Here is a 17,418-nt window from a genome sequence, read left to right as displayed (position 1 = left end):
AGCTCCAGCCACTCCCTGGGTGCTGTCCCTGGTCACAGGGACATCAGTAGCAGCGCTGCCCCTCAGGAATGAACTCCTGAATTTCCCTCAGTGCTTTGGGAATACAGCCACCAACAGGCCCCACGACGCTGGGTTGCTTCATGAGCTCCTGGAACAACCAGATTCCCTCAGCTGCCAGTGGGATCAAGGCCTGTGGCAACAACAGAAAGGATTAAAGCAAATTATTCCAGTGTGCAGAGCCCTTGCTCCCAGCTAAGGGTCAGAACATCTTGCACTGCTCAAAGTTTCTTCAGAGGACATATTTCATGTCACTTCTTTATCCCTCAAAGGCTTTGCACAACAGGGAGCTCCAGCAGCAAGACGGAGAGAAAAAGAAGGAATTTTGCACTCAGCAAAAATCAGGCCCAGCCTGGGGCATCAGAACTCGTTCTGGAGATGGGAGCAGGAGGACAGACAGCCAAGTTATCCCTCTAATTGATCATAAAGTGTCCTGGCTTGTTTGAGTGTTTGACGCCTGAGGAGGGGGGAGGAGGAGGAGGAGGAGGGGGAGGAACGCTTTTACCAGCAGTGCAATCTCAGATTTTAAACTTCTTGGAGTGCTCATCTTAAGCTTGGGGAAAAAACCCAACCCAAAGCATAAAGCAGCAATTCCATGTTCACAGAACCATGGAATGGTTTGGGTTGGTATGGATCTTAAAGCTCATCTCATTCCACCCCCTGCCATAGGCAGGGACACCTTCCACTAGCCCAGGTTGCTCCAACCTGGCCTTGAACAGTTCCAGGGATCCAGGGGCAGCCACAGCTTCTCTGGGCACTCTGTGCCAGGGCCTCACCATCCTCCTGAGGAGGAATTTCTTCCCACAATCCAATCTAAACCTCCTCCCTGTCAGTTTGAACCCATCTCCCCTTGTCCTGTTAGAAGTCCCTCTCTCTCTCTTTCTTGTCAGCTCCCTTCAAGTACTGGAAGGGAATTTTTTGAATTCCTGAAAAATAGGCCAAATCCACGTGTGACAATCCCACTGGAGCCCAAATGCTGCAGCCTCTTCTCTCCAAAGGCTCACAGAGAAACCCTTGTCCCTGAGAGCATCAGGGTTTAAATCCTTGTTAAATTCTCATCCTCCTCATCTGCATCACCCAGCAATGCTGGGAACTCCTCTGGCTCCTCTGCGTTTTCAGCCTTGAACTCCTCTGCTGTTTAGAGACCAGGTGAAACCTTCCTGCTTTCAGCAGAATGGAAAGGGATTTGTTCCCTATTCCTGCCTATTTGCTGTTTGGGTTCTCTCATCCCTTGATGCGGCAGCTCCTGGTTTGTTCCTTCCTCCAGCTCCTGCGGGAGCCCCTACGCCGATGGAGCGACCGGCATCGACCTGGGATCGCCGTCCTCAGCTGTGCCTTTGGCAGAGCTCGGTGCTGCTTGCACAACCTCTGTGGAGGAGTTCTGCAGGCTCTGTGGAGCAGTTTTCCAAGCTCATTAGTGAGCAGGGCCGCGTGGGCCCTGGAGGCAGCAGGAATGTTAACGGGCAGCTGTGGCGTGAGCCGGCCCCCAGCGCCGCCCGGAGAGGCCGGACCTGCCAAAAGCTGGGATCCAGCAATTAGGGAAAGCCCAGAGTCTATAAATAGACCCACAGGTGAGTGCTGTGGCCCTGCTGGGCATCCTGCTTTCCCAGGAAGCGCGGAACAATCCCCGCTGTGTGACACGTTAAACCAACTCAGGAGCCGCTCAGTGCCAGGATGCCAAACCCGCTCCTCTGGAGCCTGGCACGGAGCCAGGCAGAGAAAAGGTGACACGGCTCGAGCCACTGCACTGCCATGAGGAAGGTGGGAGCTGGTCACCAAGTGACGTGGGACACAGCCCAGAGCCAGGCCATAGCACGAGCGTGACGGGGACTCCTGGGGAAACGCCAGGTGACGGATGAGGGACGTGCTCTCCGAGGGAGAAGCTGGAATTACGCCTTCACGTGTTAAAAAGCTTTTTCAAAACCTGCTCCTGCAGGCTTGTTTTCCCCACAGACACCCAGACACCCACTGTGCTGTGGAAAAGGGTCACGTTGACAGGGATGTCAACCATAGGAAGTCCTATGGCAGGGGGTGGGATGGGATGGGCTTTAAGGTCCCTTCCAACATGGGCAACCTGTGCCAGGGCCTCCCCACCCTCACAGGGTGCATTCCCTTGAGCTTAAGGCCATTCCCTCTTGTCCTGTCACTCCATTCCCTTTGAAAACCCCCCTCCACAGCACACTTAAAACAAAAACAGCAAAGAGGTGCATCAGAAAGTATTTTTGAATGACCAAAACTCGTCTCAAGGAGTTTTGGAGACACAAGAGGCATCCCCAGCTGCCTTGTGCCAGAGGGAAGCAGGGAATGTGCATCCCCTGAATGCTGTCAATCCCATTTCCGGGCTCTCACATGGTTTCATGGAATGAGACGGATCCAAGACTGGTGAGCACGGCTACCGCTCCTACCCAGCACCCTTTGGGCAGCACTGGCAGCCCAAACTCTCCCTACAGAGCCCTGCCCCAGGACTCCAGGAGTGCCAAGGGAAGGAGCAGGCAGCAGGCTCAGCCTTGGGTCATGGTGACCATCAGTGACTCATGACCTCGAGCTGCCAAGCAGGTGACATCACTTTCATTGACATCATCTCCATCACACGGGTCTGGACAAGATCTGTCCCATCACCAAGCCAAGGAGAGCACAAACCACCAGGCAATGTGGTAATTAAGCACAAATCGTGGCTGTTAAGTGAAGATTGTAATTAAACGGAACAGGTAATTATGGTATTCCTATAACTGCTCTGGAGCTGCTGCTGCTCCTCCAGACCGTTCTGAAACTGTCACTTCCTCTTGGGAAAGAGGGTCAAAAATCAGCTTTCCTTTCGGTAATGCAGATCAAACTAAGCCCTGCTGCCACTTGAAGCTACCTGATTCCACGTGGAGCCTCATTCCTGGCATTCTGAGCCCTGCTTTTCATTAATCCCACTCTTCCTCATGCCCATCGTGTTTCACACCTTCCTCCAGTGCAGAGGAACAAAGACACCAGGAAAAGCTCCAATAAATCTTGGGAAACAGCTTCCCTGCAGCTCTCCTTGCCCCACACGTGCCTGTGTGTCCCCATGGTCCTCCACATGCTGTGGGAGTCTCCATCTGCCACTCTTCCCAAGCAACTGTTCAGCAGTTTTCCTGGAGATCACAGAATCATGGAATGGGTTGGGTTGGGAAGGACATTAAAGTTCATCTCATTCCACCCCCCTGCCATGGGCAAGGACCTTCCACTAGACCAGCTTGCTCCAAGATGTCCCTCAACAAAAAACGTGACACTTTTCCATGATTCTGAACCAAACGAGGCCGGGACATTACAACTTCCATTCCACTGGGATATTTATCCAGAGCTTCACAAAGACAGAGGAGGCTGGGAGGGCAGGGTACGTAAATCATTGACAGAGGAACAAAACAGGGATCACGTCCCTGGACTTTCAGTCTGGTCTGGGTTCCATTTTCTCTTTCACACAGGTCACGACCTGGATTTTCACAAACAACAGGTGGTCAGAGGCAACAAACCTGACCCCACGCTGCACTTCCACTGAGCAGAGACTCATTCCCAGGACAATTCCTTTGCCTTTTCCTTTTGGAGTATCTTCAGATACTTTTGCTAGCCACAAACTCCCCAAGCAGCCCTGGCTCTTGTGACAGAGATTTGTCAAGGCTTCAAAGGGAGTCACCAGAGCGCTCCCAGGAACCAACCTGCAGGAGCCCCTCATCCTCCCAAAACCTCTCCAGCCTGAAGGGAAGAGGGCTGAGCCGAACACCCCCATGCCAAAGGACCCTCCTGCTTTGAGGGTCGCGTTACGCACGCTCATTGTCACCGATGTTTTAGCTCCACTTAGCGGCCACAAGGCTCATCAACTACTACTTTACTCAGCAGTTACACACACCAGCATCTTCACTCCCGCCAGCTGCAACAACGCCGAATCCGAATCCCAGCAAACACTTACCTCGGGAGCAGCGGGGACCGAGGCTTTGGCTTGTCCTTGTCCTTGTCGCGCTCCCGCTCCCTGTCCCGGTCCCGCTCCCTGTCCCGGTCCCTGTGCTGCCTGTCCTTCTCATCCCTCTTCACTCGTTCCCGCTCCCGTTCCCACTCTTCTTTCCGCCGCTGCCGCTCCTTGTCGCGCTCCCGTTCCCGCTCCCGTTCGCGCTCCCGCTGGCGCCGCTCCCGTTCCCGCTCTCGTTCCCGCTCCCGTTCCCGCTCCCGTTGTCTGTTCTCTCTTTCCCTTTCCCGTTCTCGTTCTCTTTCCTTGAAAAAAGAACAGAGAAACCATCGTGATGCTGTGGGAACGGCTCCCAGCGAAGCGGGTGGCAAGTGTGGGACTGCCAGGAATTACATCTGCCCTCCCTCATCAAAGGATTGAGATCAATAACCTGCAAATCAATAACCTGCAAATCAATCTAGAGATCAATAATCTAGAGATCAATAATCTAGAGATCAATAATCTAGAGATCAATAATCTAGAGATCAATAATCTAGAGATCAATACTCTGCATCCTGCTGAGCAGAACCTGGATGCAAACACAGCATCGTGGCCCACACAACTGTTGTTTTCAAAGGCAATGCTCAGATTAATTTGGTTTATTAAGCTTATTAAAGAAATGTATTGATGTTTACAAGTCGCTCCTCTCATTGCTAATCGTTTCTATAACCAACTAATTAACTTTGCAAACGAGCACCAGGAAAATAATTGGTCATGTGGGGCTCAGGCTCCTGTCTGGGCACTGCTTCTGCAGAAAACAAGGATTTGGAGCAAAGGAAAAGCGATTTTTGAAAGGATTTGATGGAAAGCACTGAAAAGCTCCCCGCTGAGCAGGGCTGGTTGGTTTGGTCGCTGCTCCCGAGGCACAAAGTATGCATGAGGGGAAAAGGAAGAGCAGGGAAAAGGTTCAGAGCCTTGTTTTCATCCAGATCCATCTCACCACCCAGCTCCTGGGATTTTAGCAGCTGGCTGCTGCTTCGCTGTGCCTCAATCCCAACATGCAGCTCCACCAGCACTGGACAGTCAGGATGGAGCCTCTGCTGGTACACAGAGCACACCTGCCCAAATCTACTCCTCTCCTTCCCAAGAATTAACAAGGAAACCTTTCCAGGTTGTTTCCTGGAAACTCCCTCCCTCTCCAAGATGTCCAAGAATGGCAGCAGATGTGGCTGCAAGCGCTGCTCAACTGCTACACTGAGGAGCAGCCAAGGAGCATGAGGAGGAACCACCTTCCCATCTCAGACATGAAATTGCTGAGGTTGGAAAAGGCCTTTAGATCATCAACTGCAACCCCTCAGCTCAGCACCACCACTGTGGTCACCACTGACCACGTCACCAAGTGCCACACCTGCAGGTTTTTTGAGCACTTCCAGGGATGGGGACTCCACCACTGCCCTGGGGTTAGGCCATTCCAATGCTTTACAGCCTTTCCATGAAATAATTTCCCTAATATCCAATCTAAACCTCCCCTGGCCCAGCCTGAGGCCGTTCCCTCTCCTCCTGTCCCTGTTCCCTGCGAGCAGAGCCTGACCCTCCCAGCTGCCCCCTCCTGTCAGGGACTTGTGCAGAGCCACAAGGTCCCCCCTGAGCCTCCTTTGCTCCAGCCTGAGCCCCTTCCCAGCTCCCTCAGCCTCTCCTCGTGCTCCAGCCCCTTCCCAGCTCCATTCCCTTCCCTGGACACGCTCCAGCCCCTCAGTGTCTGTCTTGGAGGGGCCCAAATCTGACCAGAACTCCAGGTGTGGCCTCAGCAGTGCCCAGCACAGGGCACAATCCCTGTCCTGGGGCTGTGGCCACACTGCAGCTGGTACCAGCCAGGTGCCAGTGGCCTTCTCAGCCACTGCCAAGCAGCCCTCCAGGTCCTTTTCCATCAGGCAGCTTCCCAATCTCATTCCCAAGGCTGGAGCGCTGCTTTTGCCCTCACGATGCTGGAACAGAACCTCCTCCCATCCCTTCACCTCTGGTGTGCTCTGTGCTGTCATTAAGCCAAGATTAACTATTTGAAAAGTCCTGTTTCAAGCACTGCACTGGAACTGTGCCAAGGCCCAGAAGAACCTGGAAGAAAGTTGGGAAGGAAAAGCAGGGAAGGGGGAATTTCCTTACTTACTCTGTAGTTACGGTAGGGATCGGGGTCTGTGTACTGAACCCTGAAATTCTCATACTGCCCACCACGCCAGAACCGCTCTATTTCATAGTCATAATAGGGATCTGCATAGGGATCAAGCCTACAACGAAAAACAGGGAATGTTAGAGAGGGAAATGGCACCTGGGCACCACAAAATCTACGTGTTCTAGGTCAGCTCAGACACCGTGATACAAAAACCACGGGCAATGCAGCAGGGCTGTACAGAGAGGTTGCTCTTCTACACAGCCCAGCCAAAGAGTCTTTTTTAAGGCTTATCTCTTAGTCTCTCTTATATCTCTTATTCTCTTTTGAGGCTTATCAGAGAAAGGCACAGACCTTTCTTGATAAACACCAGAAAGAGAGGCACCAAAAGCTCAGCCTGGTGCAAAGCCAGGAACTGCTCCTGAGAGCCCCTTCCAAGGCCTGCAAAGGGAGCAGGATGTGTTTCACCTCATGGGTTGAGAGCTGGGATTTCTGTCCACGCACCCACAGCTCATCCCAAGCACCTTCAGGAGAGGAAGGGATGGAGATCTCCCAATTCCCAGCCCCTGGAGTGCTGATGGGTGCATCCCAGTGCCACCAGGACAGGACAGGAGCTGGTGCTGAGCTTTCCACTGGGAGAAGTGGAGCTTCAGGGGCAGGTCAGCAACACCCTGCCTCTACACCTGGAGTGTCCATGGAATGGAGGCACCACTTCTCCAGCTGGTATCCTGCAGTGGGAAGCAGGTGCTGGCTCACCCACGGACTGGTGAGCACGTGGTACACACACAGCTGCAAAACTAAGGATTTTTGGGGAGGAAAAGGACTGAAACCCCACCCTCCTTAAATCGGTTTTCCTCCATTTCCTGATTTCTATTTACATTGTTTGATGATTTTAATTCCCCAACTCAACAACATCCAACCAGCTGGAGGGCAAATATCAGATCCACTGTGAAGATGGGGAGGTGGGTACAGGGAATAAGAAACTTCCAGGGCCACAGAGGAGTCGGTGGCAGAGCTAAGACTATAAAGCAAGTGCTTCCAAATTCCAGATTATCCACAGTGAGACTCTGATTAAAAAAAAAAAAAAAGGGAATAAAGAGCCATTTTTTGCATTTTAAAAGTGCCAAATAACCTAAACCAGGCTAAGGTATAGGTGCTGCCCCATGAGTCAAGTGGTACCTGTACTTCTTTCTGTGCTTTTAAAGAATTTAAGGTTTTTATTTTGGACTGAAGCAATAAGCCAAGGGGAAGAGAACCAGGGACCTTGATTAGGGATGCTTCAAACAGCACCAAAGTCCTGATGCCAACCCAAACCCAGCCTGGATTCAGTGACATCAGGTGTTCAAAGAGACAGAAAAAACCATCTCAAGCCACATCAGAAAGGAAACTCTGCTTTTCCACACAGCCTCAAGCCCAAATTTCCCCTTCCTGTAATATTGGCAAGGGTTTTTTATTTCAAAAAGGAACACTGCTGTGTGTTTAGATAATTCAGTGCTTAAATCATTAGGAAATCATTGGTATCACCCCAAAAATAACCCAATATATCCACTGAGCCAACTGCTGGGGAGACACTGGTCGGTCTGTGGCCTCGGAAGTTTGAGGAAGTGCAATGGAAAAAAAGGAATATTTTCTTACAGTTGCAACAGTACTGGAATCAAAGACCTGCTTACCCATAGTTAATGTTTTCTTTGATGTCCACCTCCCTATAGTTATTCAAAAAAAGAAAAAGGGATTCATGAACTACTGAGACAACTCCATAGGTCACAAGACAGTGCTGAAAGCATTTTCCACATCCCAGCTGCACTTCCAGGGCTCACTTGGCTGCAAGGTGTCCAACTGGGCAATAAATTGTGTGTGGGGCAGGAAAATCAGCATTTTCTAGGGTTTACAGCAGCAGATTCATAACTTTTCCCTTCACACACAATGAAGATATTTTAATGGCACAGTCTGCTCACACATCCTTGAATTTTCAGGAATTCCACTCGTTGGATGACTTCTGTAACATGGGCAATGTGCAACACATTTTTTTCTGGACTATATGAAAACCAGGCCTGTTCTTAACAATTCTTACATCAGACAGGCCCAAAACGCTGCTGGTGGATTTTATAGACAGTCATAAAATAAAGGTAATGTATGAACAGTCCCCAGAACATTGGGGATAAACCCCAGGTGCCTCTCAGAGGAACACAAGGCCAAGATCCAGAGGTAATTAAACTCTGGAAAATATTAATATTGTAGAAAATGCTTTTCTTTCAGGCTGCAGAACTGAGGACAGGGGTTTTTTAAATTAGGGAAAGGAATTGCACTCCAGAGCAATCAAAGGATATTGAACAAAAGCTTCACCTGCTCCTTTCCAGAGGTTTTTTGTAATTCAACCACTCTAAAATGAACAGAACTAAGCCTTGCAAACCCTCTGGGAGTGGTAATAGTTCCATAATCTGTCCATGTAGGAAGAACAGAGGATGCACAAGCATGGAGACACAAATCCACCTGCATCCCTGCAGAACACAAGCCTCTTCCCCAAAAATTCTCTTCCCATTCCTTCTCTTGCCTTGAGAACTACCAAACAATTCCCCAGAGCCGGGTTTGAGGTCTCCAACACTTCAAATTTTACCTTAAAACCCCAATCACCCGAACACTTAAATTCAGGGTGCTTGTTGTGGCCAGGTACCAGCTTTGCTTCTGCCCACTGCCCAGTTTAACTGGGACCAGTTAAGGTGTTTGCTAAAACCAGTTGCAGCAGCGCAAAGGACCGAGCACGCTCCAACTTTGCAGCCTCAGCTTGAATGGCTTTAAATTCTCACGGTTGGGGTAGGGAAAAAAAGAGGGAAAAAAAGCTGGAAGAATGCACTGGTGTGAGGGAGGCAATGCAGAGCTGGAGAGGGCCCGTGAGGGGAGCAGAATTCCAAGGTTTGCTGGAGGCAGGAAGGGTTAAAGGAGGTGGGGTTGAACTGGAGTGAGTGGAGGCAGCTCAAGTTTTTAACTTCCCGCTTACTGGAAGCTGTTGCCATGTTTGGAGGTGATGTTCTCTCAGTCTGGAGGGGCAGGTGAACCCCAGCCAGCCTCACTGCACTGCATTCCCACCCAGGAATCCCTGGAGCAAACCCAAGAGTGCCTCTTACGCTGGGTCCCGGACGTCTCTGGTGATGCGGTAATTCCAGTCGCGGAAAAACTCGTTCTCCTTGTCGAACTCCCGCTCGTCCTCGCCAATGGTCACAGTGAATCTTTTCTCCTCAAAGTCAGGCTCCTGCTCTTTCCTCATAGTTGCTTTTTTCAATACCTGTCAGAACACAAAAACATCGTGAGGAGAGAACGTTCCTGGCGTGGGGAGAAACTGCAATGTTAAAAATCCTGCCCTCGGGAGAATCCCAGCAGCTCAAGCACCTCAGAAGGGGCAGGATGCTGGACTTTCCCTGATTAATTCCCTATTCCAGCAGCTCAGAACAGCAGGGAACAGAAGCTTCCCCCCTGCAGTGATCGCATGAACTGGAGAAACTGGTTCTGAAGTGAAGGAAATTGGATCAGCTTAAAGCTTTGCTTTGTGGAGGGCTGGACTTGAGGGCCACAAATTCCCACTATTTCTAAAATATAAAACCCCCCCAGAGCTGGATTTGAGCTCCTCTTGGCTGTCTAACAACTGTGACGTACAACAAAACATAATAGGTTAAAAGGCAAAAGGGAAGGGAGAGAGCAAGGCCCACATGCTCCAAAAGGAGCTTTTCCAGTGGATTTTGGAGCCAGCCTGCAGCTCCCTGAGGAAGGAATTTACCTCCTTAGCGTGCCGGAGTCCCCTCTCCCAGGCACTTTCTGTTGGAGGGTCTGGAGGAGGTGGAGGTAAGATTTCATCAACCACTGGCCCTCCCTGTTGGAAAGGTGAGAAGGAGAAGACACTTGAGTTAGTTTTAAAGAGCAAAGCCATGCTTTGTAAAGCTAGCTCAGAGAATCTCCAGAGATGCCTCAGCACGATGGAAGCCAGGAAACCATGGAAAATTACCCCCCTCTGCTGGCAACTCCAAGAGCACCATCTAAAAATCACACAGCCAGTCGTGGATTGAATTTTGCTGAGGCATTAACTCAAAACGAAAAAAAAAGGAGAAAGATCAGAGAATGGTGGAACGGTTTGGGTTGGAAGGAACCTTGAAGCTCATCTTGTTCCACTGGAAGGGACACTTTCCACTACACCAGGCTCTTCAAGTCCTGTCCAACCCCACTTGGAACACTTCCAGGGATGGGGAGGGTGCTGCAGAAGCCAGAAATGCACAGAAGAGATTCCATACCCAGGGGTTGGCTGGCATCAGCGGGTGAGGGCCGATGGGAGGGGCACCGTTGGGGGAGAAGGGCTCGGGTTTGGAGATCAAGGAGTAATTTCCTTTGTCGTTCACTCCAGGGTGGATAAAGCGACAGTTCATGCCCCAGGTGCAGTGTCCTGTGGGAACACACAGCTGTTAGATCCCTGTGTCCCATCAGCAAGCAGCACTTCAGCCCCACAGCCACGAAAAACCCCATCAAGCATTGAAAATCCATCAAGGATTTTGTTGTTTGAGGTGTTTGACTTTTCTCCTCTCCAGCCTGGCTGGGATTTAGCTGTTTCACACACATGGAGAGACACTCGTCACCCTCCACCTGCCAGAGGGGACAAACACATCCAGACACAGATGGATCAATGGACCAGAACCTTATTCCAGTGGGGAGAAGGGAGGGATGGACACACACTGTTAATTAAAGGCAGAATAAGCCTGTGAGCTCCTCATTAGTTAATGACAAACATTTCCAATTAGGAGCTTTGCCTTTCACAGGAAACCTGAGAGCACAGCAAGCACCATGGTGCATCCCAAATAACCAGTGGTGAGGCAGGGAGCACGATCATGGAATGGTTTGGGCTGGAAGGGCCTTAAAGCTCATCCAGTGCCAACCCTGACACCTTCCACCATTCCAGGGTGCTCCAAACCCCATCCAACCTGGCCTTGGGCACTTCCAGGGATCCAGGAGCAGCCACAGCTGCTCTGTTTTATTCCAAAAACCCCTGCAAGTTTCCCTCTATCTGCCTCCTCCAGGCTCACCACACTGAGGGCAAAGCCCTTTTTGTGTAGTGGCTCCATGAAAATTCAGCTTTGGCCACCAAGAAACAGGAAGGTGACGCTGAGGACGCCTGGGGCAGAGTTTATCATGTAACAGCAGCTTAATGGGGGAAAAAAACTCCCCAAGCAAGGCCAATTGCAGCACCTTTGGCTCCTCCCACGCCCCAGAGTGCGGTTACCTTTCATGAAGAAGCGGCAGGTGGGCCGTGGCCTCACTTTCCTGTCGTTGGGGTCTTTAACTTCCCCTTCCTCCAAGTCATCATCCTGGAACAGACAGACAGAGCTGCCATTTCACATGGGGCATTCCCTGCAGGACCTGACACTTCCCAATCTGCTCCAAGTCAGTCACTGAGAACCACGCTGGGGCAAAACCATGGGAGACCAACAAGGGCAGGTCACAAGGAACACCCCAGGGCACCTCCACAAGGTGCTGCTACCAACAGGGAGATGGGAGATTCCAGGTGGCTGTGAAAGCACCTTCCACTGTCCCAGGCTGCTCCAAGCCCCATCCAGCCTGGCCTTGGACACTTCCAGGGATCCAGGGGCCTCCCCATCCTCACAGGTAGGAATCTCTTCCCAATATCCCACATAATCCTGCCAGTTCCACCTCGTTCTATCACTCCATACCCTCGTCCCAAGTTCCTCTCCAGGGACAATCTCACAAACGAACTTTTCAGGGTAAGTCCAGCATATCTTCTCCAGCAACTCCTTCCCTTCTACTCCTCAGCTCCACACAGGAGCTGGGAACCAGCTCCAACAAAACTCTGCATCCTCCCCAGGGACTGCAGCCCCAGGAATAAATTCTGGGAGCTGGAGGTTGCTCCAAGATTAAGAAAGAACAGCCAGGAAACAGCTCCAGAAGAAAAGTTATTGGAACTTTCAAGTACCAGCATTTGCTTTTGTTTTCCAGGGAAAAAAACCCAACCTTCCCTGGCTTTGTTAGGCTGCACCTGGAAAGCCAAAAGGAGCTGAAAGGAGCTGGGGATGCAGAAGGCAAAGGTACAAACGACCAGGGAGTTGTCACAGGAATGTGGCCAGGAAACCAGGATTGTATCCTAAAAACCATCCTGGTTTTCCCTCTCTCTGCCTCCATTTCCCTATTTCCAGCACGTGAAACACGTGAAGAGGGAGCATCTGGATGGGCCTCCCCTCTGCCTGGCAGCAGCAGTTTTCTGGGTGGAAAAGATGAGGAAAATTCTCTCCTTTGATCCATTTAGCAGCTGGAAAGAAGGAAAAAAGCCATCACTGGGCTGTAGACAAACAAAGGAGCAACAGAGAGGAGGGTTAAGAGCCTCTCCTGCTGCATTCCTGAGCCAGACAGGGAGAGCTCCCCTCAACAGCAAGGGATTTAAAAGCCTACACTTATATTCCAATTAAAATTTGCATTAATATTCCCCTCCTGAAAGCAGAAGAAAATGCAGAGATTGAAGTTTTCCCCAAAGCTGGGGCTGGCTTTCAGTGCTGCCTGAATGGAAGAACCAGCTCCACTCTGCTGCTTTCAAAAGAACTGTGTGAAGTCTGGAACAAAGGGGGAAGTATTTATTTCTGTGAGGTCTCCTTGGAATCAGGCAGCTGGGAATGCTGTTATGAGTTAATGTATGAAAACCAGAGTACAGATTCATCTCCTGCTTTGTAAGGAGAGCTCCCAAGAATGCCTCAGGCTCCAAAGGAGAGCATTCATATTTTAATCAAGGAGCAGGCACGGAGTCGGGGCTCCAGGAATTTTTTTGCGCCCCATAACGTGCTGGAATTCCTTCTCACTGATTCAGGAATACACAAAACCTTTGGAAAACACGTGCTGAACACAATCACCTGCCAGGATGGGCACGAGGAAGAAAAACAGCGTCATTTTTTAAAGCAATTAAACTTGTCAATGAACTGTGAAGAGTAAAAACCACACAAAATATGATTCTTTACTAAAAAGGGAGGAGGGTCTGTCCAGGGAGGCTCCAGCAGCTTCCCAGGGTCCTGTGGCCAGGTCAGATCCACAGAAACGGGGCCTGGAAGGACACAGCACCTCCCCTCCTCAGCTGAGGAGCCCCACCAGTGACCCCACCCACACTCCAGTGCTTCCCTGCACATTCCCAGGATATTCCCAGGATATTCCCAGGATATTCCCAGCACGCAGCCCAGCTGGGCAGGTGGGACTGTGGAATGGGGAGCCAGCCCAGGTGCTCTGCACCAGCAATTTCTCTTGGCAGTGCTTTACACTCCCACTGCTGGGATGTAATTCCAGACCAGGAGCCCACGGGAGGGCTTTTCCTGGAATTACTTTGCCCCGTTTTCTCCATGAAAAAGGAGGGAAATTGCCATCAAGCTGCACGAAACAGCTGCTGCTCTGCAGAGCTCCCTGCTGCACACAAACAGGGATAAAGATGGTACTTTCCCTAATCCCCACTGCAACTAAAGCCCACTTTTGATTTTTCTGAGTATCTTGGCTGTGAAACTCTGCACATCCCTGACCCCACCCTCAAACCATGCCTTGGGCATTTTCCAGAAATCCCAGTGCCTTCCGTTCCCCTTCCACGCATCCAGATGCTGCTGGAGCCCCACAAACAGCTGAGGATCAGGGTTCCCCACCTGCTGAGCACCACAACCACCCTCCAGCACCAGCCCCTCAATCTGAGCAGCTCCTGGACACCCAATCCATGGGATTTGCTGTCAGCATCACTCCCAAGTCCTCCAGGAGCAGTGGAGCACTGGAGCCTTCCCATACTGAGAGGGAACAAAGCTCATTTGGGATGGCTCTGGGACAAAGCTTTGGTTCAGCGTGTGGCACCAGGGGCCCCAAGCCCTGAGATCAGGGCCTGCCCCATGCTGCGGCCTTACCTCCAGGGAAAAGGGTGTTCCTTGCACACTGGGGACACGGATATTCCCATCAGGAGGAGGAGGAGGAGGAGGAAGGAACTGCAATGGGAGAGGCAAGCAGCTCTGAACCCCCACAGAGCTCTGCCCACCTCCTACTTACATCGATTTCTCCATCGTCAATTTCTCCATCATCCTCTTCTTTCTTCTTCTCCTTGAGGGGATCCTGCCCATCCTTCTCATCATCACTTTTGCTGCTGGATTTCTTCTCATCTTCAGGGGCATCATCTCCTTTCTCCTCTTCCTCGTCATCCTCCCCAGCAGCTTTCTCCCCATCCTCCTCTGCAGCAGCAGCACTGGGTTCCTCGGGAACCTCCTCATCATAGTCCAGCTCGTGCTCATCCAGCTCCCTGGTGACAGAGGACACTTCCAGGTCATTTGTCCTGTCTTCCTCCTCTCCCTTGCGGGGCTGGGGGCTCTTCAGCTCCACGCTCTGCTCGTTGGTGTCGGATTCCTGGGACTTGGCCTCGCTCAGCCGATCCTCCTCATCCGAGTGGTTCTCCTCTTCCCCCCGGCTCAGGGCCCTGACTGCATCCTCCTCCTCGCCCAGGAGGCTCCCCTGGCCACCCTCTCCATCGAGTTCCCGGTCTGAGCCGCTCTCCTTCAGGATCTCCTCATCAGAAAGCTGCTGGTCCTCTTCCTCAGGAGAGCAGGGGTTTCGCTCCGGGCTGTCGGAAACGTCCATCAGTACCCGAGAGTCTGCAGGGAGAGAAGAGCTCTGGTTATGGCAGCAAACTGGGAAATCAGGGAATGCTCACCCTGAAGGACTTGTTCTCCTGTGCAAAGGCCTCCTAAAGAAAGGCTGTTTGAATTCCTGGGAAGCCAAGGCTGGATGGGGCCCTGAGGAACCCAATCCAATGAGTGGCATTGGTGCCCATGGCAGAGGTTCGGAATGAGAGGAGCTTTAAGGTCCCCTCCAACCCAATCCATCTGGGATTCCATGAGCTCAGGAATATGGCTTCTCAGAGATCCTTCAAGAGGGAAACACAGAGTCTGAACTGCACAAAGAACAGGTTTCAGTATTGTCCCAGACTGGCGTGTGCCACCTTTCACAGGCAATGACAGAGCCTGAGGTGGAATTTCACAGAATCCCAGAAGGGGTGGGGTTAAAAATCATCCCCTGCCATGGCAGGGACACCTTCCACTGTCCCAGGCTGCTCCAAGCCCTGCCCAACCTGGCCTTGGACACTGCCAGGGATCCAGGGGCAGCCCCAGCTGCTCTGGGCACCCTGTGCCAGGGCCTGCCCACCCTCCCAGCCAGGAATTCCTTCCCAATATCCCATCTAACCCTGCATTCCTTCAGCCTAAGGCCATTCCCCCTTGTCCTGTCACTCCAGGCCCTTGTCCAATCCCTTCTCCATCTTTCCTGTAGCTCCTTCAGGCCCTGCAAGGCCACACTGAGGTCACCCCAAAGCTTCTCCTCTCCAGGCTGAACAATCCCAGCTCTCCCAGCCTGTCCTGCCAGCAGAGCTGCTCCATCCCTCTGCTCATCCTGGTGCCTCCTCTGGACTCTCCACAGCTCCGGGTCCTTCTGGGGCTGGGGCAGCTCTGCAGGTGGGGTCTCACCTGAGAGGGGCAGAACCCTCAGTAAAGACCCCAAATTCCTTCAAAGCAGCAGATCCAGCTGCCTGCACTGAGACTTTTCTAGAAGATGTCTAAATATGTGCTTGGGAGATGTTAAAAATCCCAAGTCTGCCGAGAATAAATCCAATAAATACAACAGAAAAGGGCAGGGTGCAAAGCAGGGAAAGCAACCTAAGCCATACATTTATTTATTTTACTCCAGAAACAAAAACCCCATAAATTACAGACCTGCCTGACTGGAACTGGCTGAGCTGGCCCTTCCTAGGCAGGTGACTGCTTCACATCCACGCAAAAGCTCTAAAAACCCTAAAGAAGAGCTGTGGAATTACAACTCATCTTCATTTTAATGGGTCCCATGTTTTATTCCAGCTGCTCCCTGCAGGTTCATTTAGTGCTGCCACAAAAACATAAACAGTCAGAGTTTCACCTGTTATTTTTAAAATCCTTGGAGCAGAAATGCTACAAATGTCAGACTCTGGTTGCTGCTTTAACCACACCCAGCGATCCATCAGGAAATCAGAGTTTATTAAACTTTTATGAAGCTGCTCCTTCACTTTTTCCTGACACTTTTCCCTGTTTCTCCCACTGGTTTTGCACAGGGAAGGAGATTTCCCATCAAAGAGCCACCACAGACACACCAAAGCCTCCCCCAACCAAAGTAAACTGAGCCTCCCCAGCACCTGAACCCCCAAAATCTTTTGGTAATGAACAGGATTTGCTGCAAACTCTGAAGATCAAAGTCCCCCTTCAGAAAATGCTGCTGCTTATACTGTGGGAGGTCTGCAGAGGAGTTAAAACCAGAAAATAAATTCAAACCACTCCCAGAAGCACCTTAAGCTGTGTTTGAGGACTGACTGTGCTCTTCCCAAGGCCTCAGAGCCCTGCTGATATCAGCTAATTGATAAACACGAGATGATCTCAACATCAGCAGGGCCCAGAGCGGCAGAAAATCCACATTTCGAGCTCCCTCCCAGCTCCTCCTGCTCCTCTGCACGTCTGAAGTTGGTTCCTGCTCACCAGCAAAGTTCTGATTTCCCTGACAAAGTCAAACCCAAAATGAAAAGGCAGAAGTTGCCTCCTGGTGACAACGGCTGCGATCCCAGAATGGATCTGAAGCAAATTATCTCCTTATTGAGCACACCAAGCCTGGTGCTGAGCTCATAAATTCCTGCACCAATTGTTATTGGCTTGGAGAGCCAGCTCAGAGCGGGGATTTTAATTGCCCAAGTGCCTGAGAAGTGACTTTGTGTGAACACAGAGGTCAGCCCAGAGAGGCGACCACAAATAGAAAAGCTGCGAGGGGCACGTGGACTCAGGAAATTTGTTTCTTGATTCCTTGCAAATAAGCAGCACCAAAAAAAAGAAAAAAAGGTATTTAAGTGAAGCAAATGGCTTTTTGTGTTTGACACAGAGACCTTTAGAGGGATAGGAGGAAACAAATATGTTCTGATGGGGAGGAATATAAACCACTGACCTCCACAGCAGCTATTAAAGCTCTTATAAAAATCCAGAGCATCCAGCAGTTGTAATAATTTCCTATTAATTTCCATCAGCAGAAATGATAAGAAATGCAATAAACGATGCCCCAAGTGAGAAGAGTTCACAGAATCCAGGCAGAGAGGGGTTTTTGGGGTGTATTTGCTTGGATTCAGGGATTGGGCTGTTGCTCCGAGATTCCCCAAAACCAACAAAGGCAGATTTTGGCAGCAATCTTACCCTCTGTGGAAATGCCCCAAAACAAAGCCCAGATGGCCAAAGGTAAAATC

At 51.0% G+C, this 17,418-nt stretch overlaps 1 protein-coding gene across 2 annotated transcripts in view; it reads right to left on the bottom strand.

Moving 5' to 3' along the window:
• Positions 1-17,418, bottom strand: part of ZC3H18 (zinc finger CCCH-type containing 18) — a 43,034-nt gene that overhangs the window by 21,626 nt on the left and 3,990 nt on the right. Inside the window, exons 3-10 of one of the 2 annotated variants that reach the window (XM_082289857.1) lie at positions 14,172-14,767; positions 11,383-11,467; positions 10,403-10,551; positions 9,895-9,987; positions 9,248-9,405; positions 7,796-7,828; positions 6,126-6,243; positions 3,989-4,287 (exon numbers count right to left, since the gene is read on the bottom strand). In XM_082289857.1, the coding sequence (XP_082145983.1) occupies positions 3,989-4,287; positions 6,126-6,243; positions 7,796-7,828; positions 9,248-9,405; positions 9,895-9,987; positions 10,403-10,551; positions 11,383-11,467; positions 14,172-14,753 (1,517 nt within the window). In that variant the 5' untranslated portion in view covers positions 14,754-14,767. The remainder of the gene's footprint in view (positions 1-3,988; positions 4,288-6,125; positions 6,244-7,795; positions 7,829-9,247; positions 9,406-9,894; positions 9,988-10,402; positions 10,552-11,382; positions 11,468-14,171; positions 14,768-17,418) is intronic. The other variant, XM_082289858.1, reaches the window with a different exon arrangement.

This window comes from Coloeus monedula (genome assembly GCF_965178545.1).
Source record: "Coloeus monedula genome assembly, chromosome: 13".
Lineage (NCBI taxonomy): Eukaryota > Metazoa > Chordata > Aves > Passeriformes > Corvidae > Coloeus > Coloeus monedula.
This window is presented reverse-complemented; position numbering and strand designations above follow the sequence as displayed.